The 19,935-nt window shown below is 38.7% G+C and overlaps 1 protein-coding gene across 1 annotated transcript in view; it reads right to left on the reverse strand.

Moving 5' to 3' along the window:
- PKP2 (plakophilin 2) overlaps positions 1–19,935 on the reverse strand; it is a 90,167-nt gene that overhangs the window by 38,355 nt on the left and 31,877 nt on the right. The window contains exon 5 of the mRNA XM_080812526.1: positions 8,414–8,621. Coding sequence (XP_080668652.1) covers positions 8,414–8,621 — 208 coding nt within the window. The remainder of the gene's footprint in view (positions 1–8,413; positions 8,622–19,935) is intronic.

Here is a 19,935-nt window from a genome sequence, read left to right on the forward strand (position 1 = left end):
CTACTTGTGATCTCTGTCTGTCAAATAAATAAATAAAATCTTCAAAAAAAAAAAAAAAGTAATCTCTATACCCAATGTGGGGCTCAAACTCACAACCATGAGACCAAGACTTGCACACTCTACTGACTGAGTCAGCCAGGTATCTGAAGACTTCAGTGTTTTTAAAGGGTCATATCTTTTTCTCCTGTAGAAACAGGGAGAGACTATCTCCCTCTGCCTCCTGTTCCCCACTACCTGCAACTTCTGCCTGATATTTGCCTCTCAGTGAGAGCAGGAAGGGCCCACGGAAAACCTTTGCCTATACCCACACCTGTCTCCAGTAGGCTGATCAATACTGCCAGTTAATATTTATTAAATCCTACCCAATGGTAGACTTTCTTCCTCCTGGAATTTATGCTAGCTACCTCGTGTATTTCCTATATTACAGTTTGGCAGTGAAGGAGATACAAGAGTATTTGATCAATTTGCCAACGTGTATGGCCTAAAGCATTGGTCTAAGGCTGGTACCACTGTCCTCATTCAACTTCCCTTTCCTCTTGAAACCTCTCCCCTGACCCGCCCTTAAAGAGAAAGGCTATATTAGCCAACACTGAAAGAAATGAAGATAACAGCGCACTGTACCTTCCAGGGCATCTGTGAGACAGAGGCTGAAGCTGGGTATCTCAGAAAGAATACAAAGTGGCACATACATTGAGGATTTGATTCTCTTACAAATGCGGCATTCAAACACTCCCGATTCAGGGCAAGGACCACGCTCCTCTTGCTGGCTATTCCAGTGACTCCCAGGAGGGGTAAGGTTGCCTTACCTTCCTTCACACCTCAGTAAATGACTAACTCACTAGCATCCAGGAGGGCGGAGAGAGAGAAGGGGCAGAAAGAGAAGGGATCTTCATCTTCTTCCCTATTCATTCCCCTCACCACCTAGCCGGTAATTCCAACTTTTAAAATGTACTGCTTTGTCTGCAAAAAAGAAAGAGGAAGCACTGGTATACAGGACAGTCTACTCAGTGAAAAGAGCAAAGGTGCTTTTTTGGATGGGGGTGGGGCTGAATTCAGTGATTATATCATCAGCCCTGATTTTAATGACTGAAATAGTCAACTGCGCAGTTAAAGTGTGCTAATTATTCGACCATACTAATACCTGGCCCACCATTTAGAACACTCAAGGCCAGACACAGTTTCCTGACCTTCATCAGTTTACTTTGGCTGTGTACCAGTACGTAATTTCTGAAACGATAACCAAATTTCCACTGCAGCCTACGCTGAGCTTCCGTCAGATAGAGCGACACTGGGTCTGCCGAGGCCCGGCATTCTGGCTCAGGAGGAGGTCTTCTCCTGCTCCAACTGGCTCTGGGGTTTAGTCAGGAGCAGTCTCTCAGTCTCAGGTTTTGTAACACAATGACTTCATTCCTCCCACTTCATCTTGAGGGGCGCTGGATGGGGGAGTGACAGAATAAAACTCCAAAGGTGGTTGAAAACAATTTAGAGGCAGGTCTGAGGTTGAGTTGCGTGGTTACTAAGCCACTAAAGAAAGTTAAGAAGAAAAGAGAGAAAAGGAAAAAAAAAATAGCTTCCTGTTTTAAATAAATAAACAAATTAACAGTCTCTGCTTGCCAGAGGCTTAAAGATGTAAAGCATAATGACATTTCCTCCTTTTTAAAAAGGACCACACAGGGCACTCAAAGGAAAAGTATACCTTACAATAAAAACCAGAAGAGGATTAATTTTAAACAAAGGGAGTGGAATTTTCCTTCAAAAGTCGGATGTCCTTTATAGCTTGGCATGTGGTATTACTTCTATAAAAGAATCCGGTTTGGGAGTGTGAGTATAATTTTTGAATTTTTAATGTAGGATATCTTATAGAAATGTCATGCCTGCCAAATTTTTGTATGGCATGAAGCTAGGAAGGAGCTTAAGTGTTCACTAGAGATTCGAGTTACACATACTTAAAACATTCCTCCTACATGTACATACAAAATCAATAAAGGACCAACTACAAAATGGGAAAATACATATGACAATACAAGGTTAATTTCCTTAATACAGAGAGTTCTTATAAGCCACTAAAGATTCAATTGCTTGAAAAATTAATCCAAGCTAAAAAATATTAGAATCTAATACACATAGGAATGCATTTTTCTCTAGTAATGAAAGAAATGCAGATTTAACACCTAGGTATCTGTGTGTGTGTGTGTGAGAGAGAGAGAGAGAGAGAGACTATAAGAAGGCAAAACCAGAACTAATGAGTGGAAATTCTAGGGAAAAAGATTCTAGCTCACTGGAAATACAAACTTCTAAGAGAGCTTTGAAGGAAACAGAAAGATCTGCTTGTAAGATCCAGCTCTGTTGCTGGAGCTGATAAAAAATGAGCTCATCCTTTAGGAAAACATTGACAAGGGGTTTTTTATCCCAAAGCTAGAGTGCTACACTAGACTAGCAGTTTCTAAATGAACCTCGTGACATATCTGAATCACATATTTCTGGGCCACATCCCAAATTCACTAGCCAGAATCTCAGAATGGATCTTAGGAATCTGTATTTTTAAAAAATGATTCCCAAGAGGGGTGCCTGGGTGGCTCAGTCATTAAGTGTCTGCCTTTGGGTCAGATCATGATCCCAGGGTCCTGGGCTCGAGCCCTGCTTCAGGCTCCCTGCTTGGCAGGAAGCCTGCTTCTCCCTCTCCCATCTTCCCTGCTTGTGTTCCCTCTCTCATGGTGTCTCTGTCAATAAATAAGATCTTTAGGGAAAAAAAAAGGTTCTCAGGGCACCTGGCTGGTTCAGTCGGTAGAGTACATGACTCTTAAATGCAGGGTCATGAGTTTGAGTCCCACACTGGGTGTAAAGATTACTTTAAAAAAATGATTCCCATTTCTGGCATTGAGAAACAAACAGACCAAATGACCCTCGATAGAGGTTCCTTTCAATGACCTGATTCTAGATACCCTGAGACAGTATTAGGGTTTAGGTTTTCATTGGTCTCACCTTTAACTTCTAGTTAATTTATTCATAGCACCCAGATCTCTATTATAGTTCTTTGTTGCAGCTGATAAGCCTGTCATTTCCTATCACTAAGTTCTCATGTGAGCCAAAAAGAAGAGAAATGGATTCTGGTAAGGGATATACTTTGAATAATTAGCACTTATAAGAGAGATAATAATAACTGCATTATCCAGAAATTTATTGCCAACTGTGATATTTGCAAAAAATAGCTAACTTCAGTGAAGGGATCTTGTAAGATATTAAAATCCATGTTTTATAATATTGCCCTTTAGGACTAGAAATATAGTTATTTAGCAAAGTCGGCATGATACTTTGATAGCAAAATCTGCAAGGACTATGATTAAATGAATCCTTATTATCAGTACGGAAGGAGAAAGAGGAGCAGGAGGAGGAAAAGGAGAACCGGTGTGTTTTAGCCTCATTTTGCAAAGTGGTCACAGGAGGATTATTTTTTTTTTAAGATTTTATTTATCCATTTGAGAGACAGAGATCACAAGTAGGCAGAGAGGCAGAGAGAGAGAGAGGAGGAAGCAGGCTCCCTTCTGAGCAGAGAGCCCGATGTGGGGCTCGATCCCAGGACCCTGAGATCATGACCTGAGCTGAAGGCAGAGGCTTTATTAACCCACTGAGCCACCCAGGCGCCCCAGGAAGATTCTTTTTTTTTTTTTTTTTTAATAATTTCCCTTGCATGGATGTACTCCTTTCAGCTAAGTTTTGCAAATCTTACCTGAAATACCACACTACTGTAAAGGCCATTTAGTCCAAGTTATATATGAACCCAAGGTAACTTGTTGCACATTATAAATGCAGAAAAAAAATTATTATTTTTAAAAGGTGCATAATGAATATTTTATAGTAGAATGTTTCTGCTACTAAAATACAGCAATCCAATTAAATATTTCCATAAAATACGCAGAAGTCAATATGCATTTTCAACAAATTTCATCTACAATCATCCTGACCCTTCCTTATGTAATAAGCAGAAGGACAAGAATCTCCTGCTTTATTCTTATCAAGGCAGAGCCCTACTCACTCCTGAAAGTGCTCACTCAGTGACCCTGAAGATGAACCTCAGATCAGTATGTACTGTTCTCATTTGAATTAAAAGTACATTACCATGCTCACTTGGTAAGGGAGGGGGAACAATCTCACAGAGGGAAACTCTTTGATCCTCAAGTCTTTTTATCTGAAAAGGAAAGAGCTTCCCCCTAGGCTGGTACTGAAAGTGCCAGGAAGGTCGGTGAGTTGCCATTCTCTCCCAATAAACAAAGCTCTGCAGCTTCTTTTATGCATATATAGAAATGAGATGGTTAACTGCTTCATATCTTGGCCAGAAAAATCAGGGTCTTATCTAAAAACAAACTTGATTCTCTTATTTGTGTGTAATCCAGATATTCCCAGGTCACTAGTCTCCCTTTTTTCATTAAAAAAGATTTTATTGGGGCACCTGGGTGGCTCAGTGGGTTAAAGCCTCTGCCTTCAGCTCGGGTCATGATCCCAGAGTCCTGGGATCAAGCCCCGCATCGGGCTCTCTGCTCGGCAGGGAGCCTGCTTCCTCCTCTCTCTCTCTCTCTGCCTGCCTCTCTGCCTACTTTTGACCTCTGCCTGTCAAATGAATAAATAAAATCTTTAAGAAAAAAAAAGATTTTATTTATTTATTTTTTAAGATTCTTGAACTATTTATTTGAGCGAGAGAGAGGGAGGGAGCACTGGAGAGATCAAGCATGAGTGAGGGGGAGGGGCAGAGGGAGAGGAAGAAGTCAGCTTCCCACTGAGCAGAGAGCTGGATCTCAGGACCAGCTGAGTGAAACCGAGAGTTGGACACTTAACAGACTGAACCACCTGGGAGCCCCCACAAGTCTCTTTTATATAGTCAGTGATACAGCCACAGCTGTTGAGAAACTTAGAAGATTAGCACTGTTTTTACTGCAATAAACATACAGGCATGAAAAAAGTGACATCCTAATATTAAAGGATGCAGAAGCAGTTCATTAGGAGTTCCCTCTTTCAAAACTCCGCTGGGGGGGGGGGGGGATGGCGGGAGACAGGGAGGAAAGTATGATAGGATCGCATCTGAAAATGCTTCGGAAGCAAAGACGCCTTTCGAAGGATGAGAGGATTCACCAGGTGATCAAGGTGTGGAAAAGGATTCTAGTCCAAGAGACAGCAGAGACAAAGACACCAGACATGGAACAGACCAGCTAATCCTCTAGGATTTCAGAACTTGGGCTGGAAGGGTATGAGAGGAGACACTGCTGCCCCTGATCACCAGGCTCACATCATAAAATCTTTGTGTGGCATACGCCACAGCATGCGCTCTGTCTTAGAGCTAACGGGGAGCACAGTAGGGCAGCATTTTCATATTAGAAAGAAATCACTAGGTTCAGAGTGGTGAATCGAGTGGGAATGCACAATACTGAATCAGAGGGCGGGTAAGAAGCGACTGCAGTAGTAGACCAGAGGCGTGAAGACGACTGAAACATGCCAGTGGTAAGTGGGGAGAGAGGAAGGCTCAGAGAAGCGGGAAAGAGCTCTCTGATCTGAGATTCTTAAAGACAAACCTTTTCCTAAAGAAATGTAAAAATGAGTCACTCTCTGCCCCCAAAACAGTAGGGGGGAGCCACTTTCACAGAGCAAAACACCCAGATAAAGCAAGGTTCGAATCTGAGCCTTGTGCTCTGTCAATTGTGTAATCCTGGGCAATCTGCTTCCCCCTGCTGATCATGTGGCAACCATCAATAATGCCTTAAGGAGATGTCAGGGGGCACAAAAATGCAAAATGGAAAGTCCTAACTCAGGGACTAGCACATAAAAGGGGCTCAATAAAAAGATAGATATTCACCAAATAGATAAGAAAAGATTCACATATATGGTTGCTCACTTTGTGTTTCTAAACAAAGATATAAATATGTCTACATTAAGTCAACAATTTATTTCTAAGGTCCTGAAAGCACTTACTTAGCTGTTTCTATTAATAGAGCTAAAGGAAGTTATTTGGAAGGATTTGTATCAAACATTCAAGTATCAACTCAATTCAATTAGCATGTAATGAGCACCCTCTGGTAGGGGTGTTTGGCTTGTTCTAGAAATCGTGAGAAATTGCACAATAAACCTCTATTTATCAGCTCTGTAGATTATCTAAAGATAACAGTTCCTATGGCATTAATTCCACAGAATGTTCTCGGACCATAGTTTCCTATTGCCTGAACAAAAAAGAGGAAGTGTGGTTCAATGAATTACTTCCTTGACACACACCCACAAATCCTCCCAAGCTCTCTAGCTACAATACACCCTAACCTCAGTACTCTATTATCCAACTCCCTCTAAATGACCAGCAGCTTCTTTTTGCTTTTTTGCTTTGCTAATGATGTTCACTTTGCTGGGAATAACTTTCTTTCTCTTTCAAAACACCAGTCAAACGGGTATCCTAGCCTTTTTTTAAAGTCCACAAGGAAACATATCTCCTTTGTGAACTCTTTTTTTGACTGTAGAACAGTTTATCTGTTTGATTCTCTCTTATGGTTGTCATTACTATATTTTAATGAAGGAAATGTTAGGTTCTAATTATGAGGCATGGCTTTTGTTTTGTTTTTTTAATGTGCCTATCATCACATAATTGTTCATCTTTTAGTAGAGGGAGGAGAACGTCTACAACCTCTCTAGACTGATTCTCATTGCCTGGCACTGGAAGGCAGCCCTATAAATACTGGCTGAATGAATGAATGGATCAATGAACAACTAAGATCACTCTTAATTTCTGTAGGTATTTTAATGTAAGTAATAAATATGGAAGGAAATTTTTCATGGGACATGACAGCATGCTGGCAGAAGGACAGCATGGTATGACCCTTCATATAATTTTATAAAATTAAAATATAACAAGATAGAAAAATATGTGATTATTTTAGGATATAAATGGGGAGAGAAGATAGAATGACAACATTTCTACAGAAAAAAAGAACTGCTCTATGGTAAAGTGGACACGGCAGAAGTGCAGAATAAATTCAATTTAAAATAGTATTTGTGGGGCGCCTGGGTGGCTCAGTGGGTTAAGCCTCTGCCTTCAGCTCAGGTCACGATCCCGGAGTCTTGGGATCCAGCCCCGTGTCGGGCTCTCGGCTCAGCAGGGAGCCTGCTTCCTCCTCTCTCTCTGCCTGCCTCTCTGCCTATTTGTGATCTCTCTGTCAAATAAATAAATAAAATCTTAAAAAAAAATAAAAAAAATAATAAAATAGTATTTGTGAAATACCTCCCTTGAAAATAAATAACACTCTCAAGCATTATTACTTAAAAAGACTCTTATAAGATATATTAAAAAGGGTTAACTTCTTTGGGCTTTACTTTTCTCATCTATAAAAGTGAGATTTAATCACCCAATAATACCTAAAAATACCTCAAAACCTTTCCATGATAATTAAATTAAAAATGTATGTTTACCACCTGGGCCACTGACGCTACTTAATTAAAGTTTCCCCAGGGCAATCCTACTGACAATTGCTGTCTGCAATGTGTGCAGGGAGCACAGTGGGGAGCTAATGGTGATGGCGAGGAGGGTGAGCTTGAACATCAATGAAATATTTTCTCCTCTACCATATGTATTGTTCATTAAATGAAACTAGGCCTGTTTCATTCATTCATCCTATGTTTCAAGGATTACTAAAACTGTTGCTTTAATGCTCTCAGATTATTTCATCCTTCTAATCTCTTGGGCAGAAAGAAGATATTTGTACAAATCAGTATTGTGAAATACGAAGTAGAGAACTAGAAAAAAACACATCCAGCTACTCTCATCTTTTTTTCTTTTTGTTTTTAGGGTGCAGGGACAGGTAGGTTAGGGAGCAGGTATTTTGAGGGGTCCAGACAATGGAAGGATTGGGAAACAACATTTCTTGCATTTTGACTGTTTGATTAAATTGACCCTCTACACTTGGGCACACCCTGATGTGCTTTCTTTGCATAGATCAGCGAGTGGATTGTGGAGTATATAATAAAAATAACTGGATGTGGTTCCTATTGGTTCTCTTCAGAGTGAATGCCTTGGGCACCCAAGGCAATACTGAAAGTTCACACATCCTCAAACTACACAGTTGGCCATTAGTAAGCTGATGCAAGGTTTCCAGGCAGTGAGCCTTGCCAAGTTGTTTTAAAAACATGTAGTCAAAGTCACAGTTTTTAATGAAAAATATTGAGCAAAAGGCTCAAAATAATTTCCCCTTCAGGTAAAAAGGAGTTCAAACCTGACCTGAATCTGGGGTCTAACTCAGCAGGGTGACAATGTCCCTTGAAATCCACCTCTCAAATAATGATGAGTCCATCAACCATTGGTTTCAGGAAGCTTAAGAAAAAACAGATGGCATAACATAACCAGCTGGGGTACCCTGTTCTACATCCTTTAAAATTCTGTAAGCACTACCTGTTATTTGCTTTTTAGTCTCCAAGTCTCTGGTTTGCTTCAGCACTTGGAGCAGCCGAGGTACCCCATTGAGTTCAGCCACCTCCAACTTGTTGTCATTGTCTTCGAATACTAAGTTTCTCAAGGCCCCACATACGGCTCGCTGAATATCTTCATTCTGAACTTTTAGGAGCTGCAGCAGCTTGGGGATGCCACGAAGCTGATTAACCTGGGGAAGAAATGGGTGTGTATTTATTCTGATGTGGCATTAAAGACACTGTTGTAATACAAATCAACAGATGAAGTTCACTAGTGTGTATTAGAACTCCCATCAAACACCAATGGAGAAACAATCTGAAACTCACAGCATACAATAGACACCTGCTATAAGGCAGTACCTCTCATCCAGTAGCTAGCAATAAATTTGAGAAGACTGAAGCCTATGAGATAATTGAAGGGGAAGGTAAAGTGATAGAAGCTGTGTAAGTGATAGCGAAGTGGATAGAGTTAAGTTATAAAAGCCTTGAGCATAATGAAGAAGGATAGGAATGCAAGGAACGAGGAATTTTATGGAAGAACAGCACATTACATGAGTTTTCTTCCAGGACACAATTTTAGGGTCAACATAAACAAATAGAGCTCACCTTCATTAATGGTAGAAATAAAGATTCACATACCACAGCAATGGTAGCAGCAATGCAAACTAATCCTAAATGCCAGCTATTTTTAGGGTCAATTGCTTTGGGTATTGAAAAAAGGCTTATATAAAAACTATGCAAGCGGGACACCTGGGTGGCTCAGTTGGTTAAGTGGCTGCCTTCGGCTCAGGTCATGATCCCAGCGTCCTGGGATCGAGTCCCACATCGGGCTCCTTGCTCAGCAGGGAGCCTGCTTCTCCCTCTGCCTCTGCCTGCCTCTCTGTCTGCCTGTGCTCACTCTCTCTGACAAATAAATAAATAAAATCTTTAAAAAAAAAAAAAAAAAAAAAAAAAAAACAACTATGCAAGCATCTTAATTTAAGTAAATAATGTAACTTTATACTTTTTGAGATGTTATTTTAAAAACATTTCTCCTATCCAAATATGCAGGAAAGAATGTGCTATCTGTTACAGAAAGGGCCAGAATGAGGAATAGAAAAATAGACAGTTTAGATTCTGAAATGGATGGTTGTCCAAGAAGAGGTCAAATAGTGGCAATCTGAGCAAAGCAATTTTTTATCTCAGGCTGCAAGTATTATCTTAAAAAAATCAGGAGGTGGACAGGGGGTTGCTGAAGAAAAATGTCAAGTGGCAGACTGAGGGTTTTCCTTCTCATAGACTTCTACTGACATCTGATACAGAAAAATCTGTTGTTTGGAGACAGCAAGACAGAGCGTGAGGAGGGAGGAACAGAGGGAGAAAGAAAGAGAAATCCCAAGCATGCTGAGCATAGAGCCTGACGTAGGGCTCAACTGCACCACCCTGAGATCATGACTGAGCCCAAATCAAGAGACTGATGCTTCACCGACTGAGCCACCCAGGCACCCCCAGAAATTTTTAGTAAGAACTTTTGATAAAGATCTCAGTCATTTTCACCATCTTAATGCAGAAACTTTTAGGATATTAACTCTTGTTGTGAATTGGCAGGAATTTCCCTTTCAGATCAAGTTCATCACCATCATCAAGTTCATCACTGCACAACAGTTCATGCTCTGGGCATCTTAACACCTTTGCATATTTTCTCTGTATCATCAAACTCTAGGGTCCCTTTCATAGACAGATAAGTGGTATTTAAGACATAATCTTCCAATTTGACATCTTCCTTTGTTAGGATTGGGAAGAAGACAAGCAAGGCACAAATAAAAGTTGAGATTCAAAAATAATAACCATGATAGGGGCAACTGGGTGGCTCAGTGGGTTAAAGTCTCTGCCTTCGGCTCAGGTCGTAATCCCAGGGTCCTGGGATTGAGCCCCGCATTGGGCTCTCTGCTCAGCGGGGAGCCTGCTTCCCTCTCTCTCTGTCTCTGCCTGCCTCTCTGCCTACTTGTGACCTCTGTCTGTCAAATAAATAAATAAATAAATCTTTAAAAAAATAATAATAACCATGATAATATTAATAAAACAAAGATAATGACTCCTCCACCTACTTCCAGGTGTTGGCACAGTGTTAGATTTCATATATGTTATCTACTTAATAGCTTGTTAAGAATCTTATGAGATTAAATACTCTTGGGGCACCTGGGTGACTCAGTAAGGTAAGCATCTGACTCTTGATTTCGGCTCAGGTCATGATCTCGGGGTTGTGGGATCCTGCCCCCCATCAGCTCCATGTGGGCAAGGAGCCCAATTAAGATTCCCTCTTTCTTTCTCCTTCTGCCCAACCCCCCGCACCCTTCTTGTCTTAAAAACAGAGAGAGAGAGGAGAGAAGTAGTCTTTTGGTGAACAGGACCCAACAGGTAGACTGGTCACAGCAGTTTTGTTGGGCTATGTCTAGAGCCATTATAATACATTTGTGTGACAATGCTAATGGAAAGATTTCTTAGCTATCAATTAATTATCGTCCAAAAGATCATTTGATCACTTCATCTATTCCCATTATTACAATTCCTTAAAAGCAGAAAGGCACAATTTATTTTAAAAGTCTGTAACTCACATGTTTCCTTAATTCCATCAATTCCTATTTCATAGTTAGGTTTTAAGGTGGTTGAATTGACACTCTGTAAACTTCATAAATGCCACCTATACTAAATCTTCACACCAGCAGTATAACCATCAGATGTGAAAAGAAAATCTTCTTTGTCCTAAAGTTACTTTGCAAACTTTAGAAATATTCTATTACTTAATTTATAATTTATAAGTTGCCTTCTTCAAAATATGATGCGAAGTGAATTACTGGCCATATTTCATTTCCAGATGTGATTATAGAACTAGTGAGAAGTGGCGCGTGGAAGCCTCCACTGCCCTGACCAGGGGGTGGGGAATGCTCGGTAAGGCTTCCCTTACCCTGTCACCTCTATCCCTTTGGCTTTCAGCGCTTGCTCCAGCCCGGAAAGAAGGCATTGCAAACACACCATGCTCAGATAAAGGCTGAAATCTGCAACAGCTCTAGTTACTGGAGAATTTGACTCCCTAGTGTCTAACACCTAGCCTAAACTTAAAATAGACTTTAGTTACTTTTATACATTGTATCAAGCAGATTGATACAAAATCAGTATCAAATGCAGGAAGTTGATGACATTCTCCTTATTGCATATAACTAGAAGAACGGTTGGTGATGGATCCTATATACATTAGGGTCAATGTCAAATGTACTGCCCTTGCCCCCTTTAAATTCAGGGAAGCAGAAGGGACCAGAGAGGCTGCGTGTCTTTCTCAGTTATACCAAATCCTCAGGGGATTTGTTCTCTTTTGGGGAAAGGAAAAAAGAAACAGATGAACATGAATGTCTCAGAACTTCAAAAGAGCTTTCATTTGAAATGGTTTCTAAATATATGGAAGGGCTCTATTCTGATTCTCTTTCCTGCCAACTATAAAATAAATGATGAGGATTTCCGGTGGCAAATAAGCAGGGGGTAATAGACTGGCTCCTTTGGGGCAACGGCTCTCTTGTGTTCTGGTGTCTTTGCTCTCTCTTTCTTTCCTGTCTGGAATGCTCTGACCACTATGCCTAACTTCCGGCAAAGCCCTACTCATTTTGCATGAGTTGGCTCAAATGTCACCTCTGTGAAATATCACCCCTTCTCTATTTTCTTTCCCATTAGCATTAATCACTCCCTGTAAATTGGTATAACCTTTCAGGAAGGCAATTGGAAGTATGTATCAAAAACTGTAAAAATACTCTTCTAATAACCTTCACTAGGAAAAAATTTGAAATGTACACACACATAGTTGTAACTACATTATTTATAACAGTGAAAAATTTGAAACCATAAATGTCCAACAACAGAGGAAGACTGGTTAATGACTGTCACATATCCTTATGTTGAGCTTTCCATTGGAGAGGCAGAGCAATGTTAGAATTGTCCAGTATTTTATTAGTCATTGTAGTTCTCTCACCAGTCAAAGGGAGATTATCTAAGATTAGCAATCTGCATGTTAGGTATACAGTATTCATTCAACACATGGTAGCTACTACTATCACCACTAATATGCCACCATTAATATAAGGTATGCAAAATACTGCTAATGTTATAACAAAGTGCTTATGATACAGTGTTACTGAAAAAACTGTAAAATATCTATGTATTTCCATTTAAACACATACATAAAAAAGGAAATGAAATCAGGGTGTTTGGTAGAAATGATGGCGGTGTAATTTATGAAAGCAGCTTATTATTTTTTATTTTTTTAAACAAGCATACATTTGCACATTTAAAAAGAATCAAACCAAAAAAATCCATACAAACAAAGCTACATATTCAATTTGATCACAGCTATGTACATATACAGATTTTAAAAGTTAGAGGACAAAACCAAAATGATAACCAGAGTGGGAATTGTGGGTATGTTTTTTCTTTTTTTGTGTCTTACTTTCTCAAATTCTAAGTAATGAATTCCTATGAGTTTATAATAAGATTCTGCAAGACAGCTATGGCAGTCAATATTCCAGTGATGAAATCTGAAACAGGCATGGAAATAGAGCCAATTTTAGAAGGGACTGGCAGATTAAATTAAGGGGTTTGTCCTTTCTCCTACAGGCAAGCGGGGCTGCTATTGGAAATGTCTCCCTCCGTGCTGTGAGGCCACTGTATCAGAAGGGTGGCTCAGTGGATTAAGCCTCTGTCTTCTGCTCAGGTCACTCAGGTCATGATCTCAGGGTCTTGGGATCGAGCCCCGCATTGGGCTCTCTGCTTAACAGGGAACCTACTTCCTCCTCTCTCTCTCTCTCTCTCTGCCTACTTGTGATCTCTGTCTGTCAATTAAATAAATAAAATCTTCAACAAAAATAGAAGAAGAAGAACAAGAACAAGAACAAGAAGAACAAGAAGAAGAAGAGGTGAAGAATGGAAGGGAAATTAAGCACGAAGCAGCTGGATTAACAGAAAACATCTCAGAAAGGGATTAGCATAGTAGCACTGAGTGGGGAGGGAAAGATGTGGGTAGATTCAAGACACTTTAGCAGTACTAATAGGTCTTTAAAACTGCATGAATATGAGTAATGTTGAGAGGTAAGGATAAAAGAAAGTTCAAAGTCTGTGTTCAAGTTTTTGTGTCACACCACTTGGGTGAACTACCACTTACTTACACAGGAAATAATAAGTTCTGATGCATTACTTCAGGGCAGGTATTGTACTATTATCTGACTGCACTGACTGCATTCTCACAATTCCTTCTAGTAGGACTATTATTTCAACTTTAAAGGTTGGAATGCTGAGACTTGGAGAGGTTAAATATCTTGCCCAAGGTCACTGAGGTAATTAGGGTGCTGGGTCCACCCTGCCCCAAGTGACTCTTTAGAGTTAACGCTCAAACCGCCAATGGTCCTGCCTTCCAACCCAGTAGGAAGAACAAGCTCAAAAGCAGGGTTGGACACTAGAGAAGAAAAGCGAAAGAAGATACTGTGTTCATTTCTCAAAATGCTGATGTTGAGTTCAGTGGGATGTCCAGCAAATGGATGGACACATGGTTTGGAGACCAGGGCAGAGACAGAGGCTAGAGATGCAGTTAAAGGATCTTTAACACATGGGAATGGAAGTCATAGGAGTGGATGAAGCAAGTCAGATGATGGTGTGGAGGGAGAAAAGTCCCAGGAAGGCATGTAAAGAATGCGAACATTTAAGGGACAGGCTGAAGATAAATTTTTCACAGAAGAAACCCAAAAGTGCCACAGATGTGGAAAAAGAATCAGGAGACTCTGGGCCCAAAGAAGAAAGTTTCAAAAAGAAGGAGATCAACCATGTTAAATGGGTTGAGTCCTAATCAAATAAAAAAAGGATTAAAAAGTTGCCACTGGTTTTAAAAGTTAATGATTAAAAATTTTGATCTTTATGTGCACAATGTAATTATTTTTTTAAGATTTATTTTATTTTTTAGAAAGAGAGAGCATGTGCACACGTGCATATGGGGGGGAGGGGCAGAGGGGAGAATCTCAAGCAGATTCCCTGCTAAGCATGCGGAGCCCAAAGTGGGGCTTGATCTCAAGATCCATGAGATCATGATCTGAGCTGAGCCCAAGAGTCAGTTGCTTAACTGAGCCACCCAGGTGCCCCTAGGATTTTCTATACACAACACAGTGCTCAAACCCACAATCCTGAGATCAAGAGTTGTACGCTCTACCAACTGAGCCAGCCAGGTGCCCCTCTAATTGTCTTTTATACATAAATTCAAACACTACAGCACTGTGCTTAATATTAGCAGGATTTTTGTTTATGTTCTTGGGTTATAACACAATTCTTAAATTTTTCTACTATGCATATATATTTTTAGGTTTCAGTGTGATTTTCGTGTTTCATTATTCTCAAAACCAGTGTTTGTCCTAGCTTTAGAATAAGTGCCAAGAAAGCAAGCACAGCATTAATCCTGTATGTAAGCAAAATGATATTTATAATCAAATTAGTAACTTAATAGATAGAGGAAATCTAGTCCAACTTGAGTAACAAAAGAAAAATTGAAGTATTTCTGTATTAGAAAATGAAAACATGCATAACAATGTCCAGCTTTTTAAAATTGGAAATAAAGATTTAAATATTTATCTGATTTAGTCATAGAAAGGACTAATTTTTAGCCTAATTCTCTTCACCTATATGTATAAAGAAAGTTCATTCCTAGTTAAATATATTGTTTTAAAAAAAAACCTTACTTATTCTTCCTGTGGAACAAACATATAAGCAAAGGAGCAGTGAGAAATACCTAATAATTATATAACTTTTAAAACCAAAAAAATTGGGGCACCTGGTAGTTCAGTCAGTTAAATGTCTGCCTTCTGCTCAGCTCAGGATCTCAGGATCCTGGGATCGAGCCCCATGTCAGGCTCCCTGCTCAACAGAGTTGCTTCTCCTTCTCCCTCTGTGATTTCTCTTGCTATTGCTCTCTCTCAAATCTTAAAAAAATAAATAAGATAAAACCAAAAATATTCTAGATACGGGGGTAGGTTTTTTAAAGAAACACCTAAAATACAGATGCCATGAATAGAAATATTTACAGATTGGACTTCACAAGAATTTTTAAATCCTGCATGATGAAAGATACCATGATATGCACAACACTGGATTATATATTATATGATGCATAACAGGTAAAGAACTCCTACAAATAATTAAGGAAATACAGATCTTATAAAAAAAAGTCAACAGAACCTTTTTGTCTGACTCTACTTAACTGACCTGCCAGACTACCTACATTCTCATTATTCCCTCTGTGAACCCTATGGATTCCCTGAGTACTAATAAAGCTGGTAGGTTACTCTGTGTTGGGCTTTGCAGTTTTATTTCTATTAGTTGAGACACATATTTTCCAAGGATAGCTTAGCTGTGTTTCCCAATGCATTTGGGCCAACTATACTTGTTACTATAATCATGTAATTTATCTATCTGTTCTAAAAATGAATGAAATATAAACGTGAAAAGAGTTCTGTCTCTCTGAAAACTGATCTCTATGCTTTGGAAAGACTAGGTAAAGGTAAACAGCTTTAAAAAGCTCTGTAATGATTTTTGGACAAAATTTATGTAAAAGACTAGGGAAAATATAAAAATCCACAAGGATTTGAACTCAGATGAATTAGGCCATTAAGTTCTCATGTCACTTTAAAGAAACTAGAAATTGCAGATGATACATAATTGGCATAGTGTATGAAAGATTATGACAAACTGTGTAATTTTGTGTGGTATGTGTGTATAATTAATTTTTTTCCTCTGTAACTCTGATTAAATGACCAACTATTAGTCTTGATTTCAAAAAATTGGAAAGTTTCTACCATAAAGAGATTTTTTTTTTGGCTTATTAGATTAACAAAACCAAATAATAAAGAATAATCTTGTGATGGTGCATGTAAATGGGCACTGGGACACAATGTTATTAGGGTGTAAGTTTACACAGTTTCAGGGAGAATTTATTAGGAATTACTTATCAAAACTGATAATGACTCAAAAGTGAGAAGGACTAGATTTGCCTACCTCCTGAAATAATTTTAAAAAACAGATAAAACATGCAATGATTTCAAGAACTGGACATGAAGCAATGATGGATAGTGATCCCTCAGGGATAGAAAACAAGCAAGGTGAGCCCCAGTGCTGTCACAGATCACTGTCTTGAGAGAGTTCTCAGGCTATAGTGTGGTGAGGGAAAACCCAACTGAAATTCAAAAAGTAGAGCTGAGACAGAGTGCAGAAGAGGGGTTTAATAAGTCCTAGAATAAATGCTGCTCTGGTCCCACCTAACAAATCTAAAAAGCAAGATTTGAAAGGATCAAACTGTTTTCAAATAACTACATCCTAGAACAAGGCTCAAGAACATTTACAGAAATATAAAAATACCCAGCATCCAACAAGGTAAAATGCATAATACCTGGAATTCAATGAAAAATTTCCAGGTATGCAAACAAGAAATGGACACAGAGATTAGAATTAGCGGACAAGGTCATTCAAGCAGCTTTGTTTTCATTTTATTTATTTGACACAGAGAGAGAGAGAGAGAGATCACAAGGAGGCAGAGAGGCAGGCAGAGGGGGAGGTGGAAGCAGGCTTCCTGCTCAGCAGAAATCCTGATGTGGGGCTCGATCCCAGGACCCTGAGATCATGACCTGAACTGAAGGCAGAGGTTTAATCCACTGAGCCACCCAGGCGCCCCTCAAGCAGCTATTTTAACAGTCTTTCGTATGTTTGGAAATCTCGAGGAAGGATGGAACATGTCAGGTAGAGAAAGAAGATATACATTAAAAAAAAAACAAAACCCAAATGAGAATAATGGCATATTAAACACTGCAGAAGAAAGGATTAGCGACTTTAGAGCATAGCAACTAAACCTATCTAGAAGGAAACATACAGATAAAAAAACTAAAGAAAAAGCATAGAATATGGATTAGCTATGAGACAACTTTGAGCAGCCAAATAACTATATAACAAGTTCCCAAAGGAAGTTTCAAGTATTAATGGTTGAAAAATCCAACCAAAACTCCAAAATTGGATGAAAAGTAAAAATCTACAAATTTAAGAAACTCAGTGAACTCTCAAGCACAAGAAACTTAAGGAAAACTACACCAAAGCATATTATGACCAAACTGCTCAAGAGTAGTGATAAAGAGAAAATCTTAAAAGCGTCGTGCGTGGGTGCAGAGAGACACAGTATGTACAGAGGAACAATAAGAAGGACACATCATTTCTTGTCTGAAGCAACAGCAAGTGAGAAGACAGTGAAGCAACAACTTTCAAGTACTGGAATAAAAAACTGTCAACCTAGGATTCTACTGCTAGTGAAAATCTCTCAGAAACAAAGACGAAATTCCTTTTCAGACCTACAAAAGCTGAAACCGTTAATCACCAGGAGACCTGCACTAGAATAAATGTTAAAGAAAATTTTTTAGGCAATGAGAAATAACAGATAACATCTACACAAAGAATTAAAGAGCACCGGAACAACTTAGATGAAATGGACAAAGACACAAACCACCAAAGCTCACTAGGAAGAACACACAGCCCCAAAGGCCCTGTATCATAAAGAATCTGAACTCACAGTTAAGAATCTAGCTAGCCTCCTTAGCACAGTAGGCAGTGTGTGAGTCTCATGATCTGAAGGCCCTGAGTACAGTTGGGGATGTTTCACAAGAAAATTTCAGATCCAACTAGCTTCACTGGTGAATTCTACCAAATACTTAAGATAGAAATAATACCAATTACCATCAAACTTTCAGAAAATTGAAGAGGAAAGAACACTTTCCAATGTGAAGCTAGTATTATTCTCAATCCAAAACTGGACTAAGGCACTGCAAGAAAAGAAAATTATAGAACAATATCCTTTATAAATATAGTTGCATAATTGCTTTAAGAGAATTTTAGCAAATCTAATTTTAAATTAAATTTTAAATTAAATTTTAAATTTTAAAACAGTACATCATGACCAAGTGGGATTTATCCCGGGAATGGGATAACATTTAAAAATCAAAGTAATTTACAATAGCAGCAAAATTAAGATAAAAACACAGAAATATTTTAATAGGCAAATAAAACATTTGACAAACTCCAACAACCATTCCTGCGCAAAAAAATAAAACACAAACTCTGTAAAATTAGGGATAAAGGTAGTTCTTCAACTTAAATGGTGATTTATGAAAACCCTACAGCTAACATCATACTCAATGATTAAAAGCTAAAAGCTTTTCTTCTGAAGATCAGGAACAAAAGAAGGATGTCCATTCTGACCACTTTTATTCCAAATAGTATTGAAGTCCTAGCTGGTGCAATTAGATAAGAAAAAGAAATAAGCGGCATCCAAATTAGCAAGGAAAAAGTAAAACTGTCACTATTTTCAGATGACATATTATACAGAAAGCCTTAAAGACTCCAAAATCTCTACTAGAACTAATCAATGAATCCAGTAAAGTTGTAAGATACAATATGCAAAAATCTGTCGCATTTCTGTATACCAATAATAAACTATCAGAATTAAGAAAATGAACCCATTTACAATTGTATAAAAAAATACCTAGGAATGGGGCACCTGGGTGGCTCAGTGGGTTAAAGCCTCTGCCTTCAGCTCAGGTCATGATCCCAGGGTCCTGGGATCTCTGCTCATCTGGCTCTCTGCTCAGCGGGGGGCCTGCTTCCTCCTCTCTCTGTCTGCCTCTCTGCCTACTTGTGATCTCTGTCTGTCAAATAAATAAATAAAATCTTAAAAAAAAAAAAACCTAGGAACAAATTTAACCAAGGAGGAGAAAGACCTGTACACTAAAAATTATAGGATACTAATGAAAGAAACTGAAGATACAAATAAATGGCAAGATATTCCATGCTTATTGATTAGAAAAATTAATAGTTAAAATGCCCATACTACCTATAGATTTGCAATCTATAGATTTCATGCAATTCGTATCAAAATTCCAATGGTATTTTTCACAAAAATAGAACATAGAATACTAAAATGTATATGGAACCACAAAAAGACCCTGACTAGCCAAATCGATCATAAGAAGAATAAAACTGGAGGCATCATGTTTCCTGATTTCAAAACTATATTAAAAAGCCATGGTAGTAAAAAGAGTATATTGGCATAAAAAGATGCATAGATCAATGGAACAGAATAAACACTCTAGAAAAAAACCCACGCATATACGGTCAATTAATTTACAACAAAGGAGCTGAGAATACACAATGGGGAAAGGATAGTCTCTTCAACAAATGGTGTTGGGAAAACAGGACAGTCACATGCCAAAAAAAAAAAAAAAAAAGAAAGAAAGAAAAGAAACTGGACCACTACCTTTCACCATACACAAAAATTAACTCAAAATGGATTAAATCTTTAATATGAGACCTGAAACCATAAAACTCCTAGAAGAAAACATAGGCAGTAAGCTCTTTGCTGTCAGTCTTTCCAATGAGTTTGGATAGGACACCAAAAGAAAAGGCAACAAAAGC

The sequence above is a fragment of the Martes martes genome (assembly GCF_963455335.1).
Source record: "Martes martes genome assembly, chromosome: 8".
Taxonomy (NCBI): domain Eukaryota; kingdom Metazoa; phylum Chordata; class Mammalia; order Carnivora; family Mustelidae; genus Martes; species Martes martes.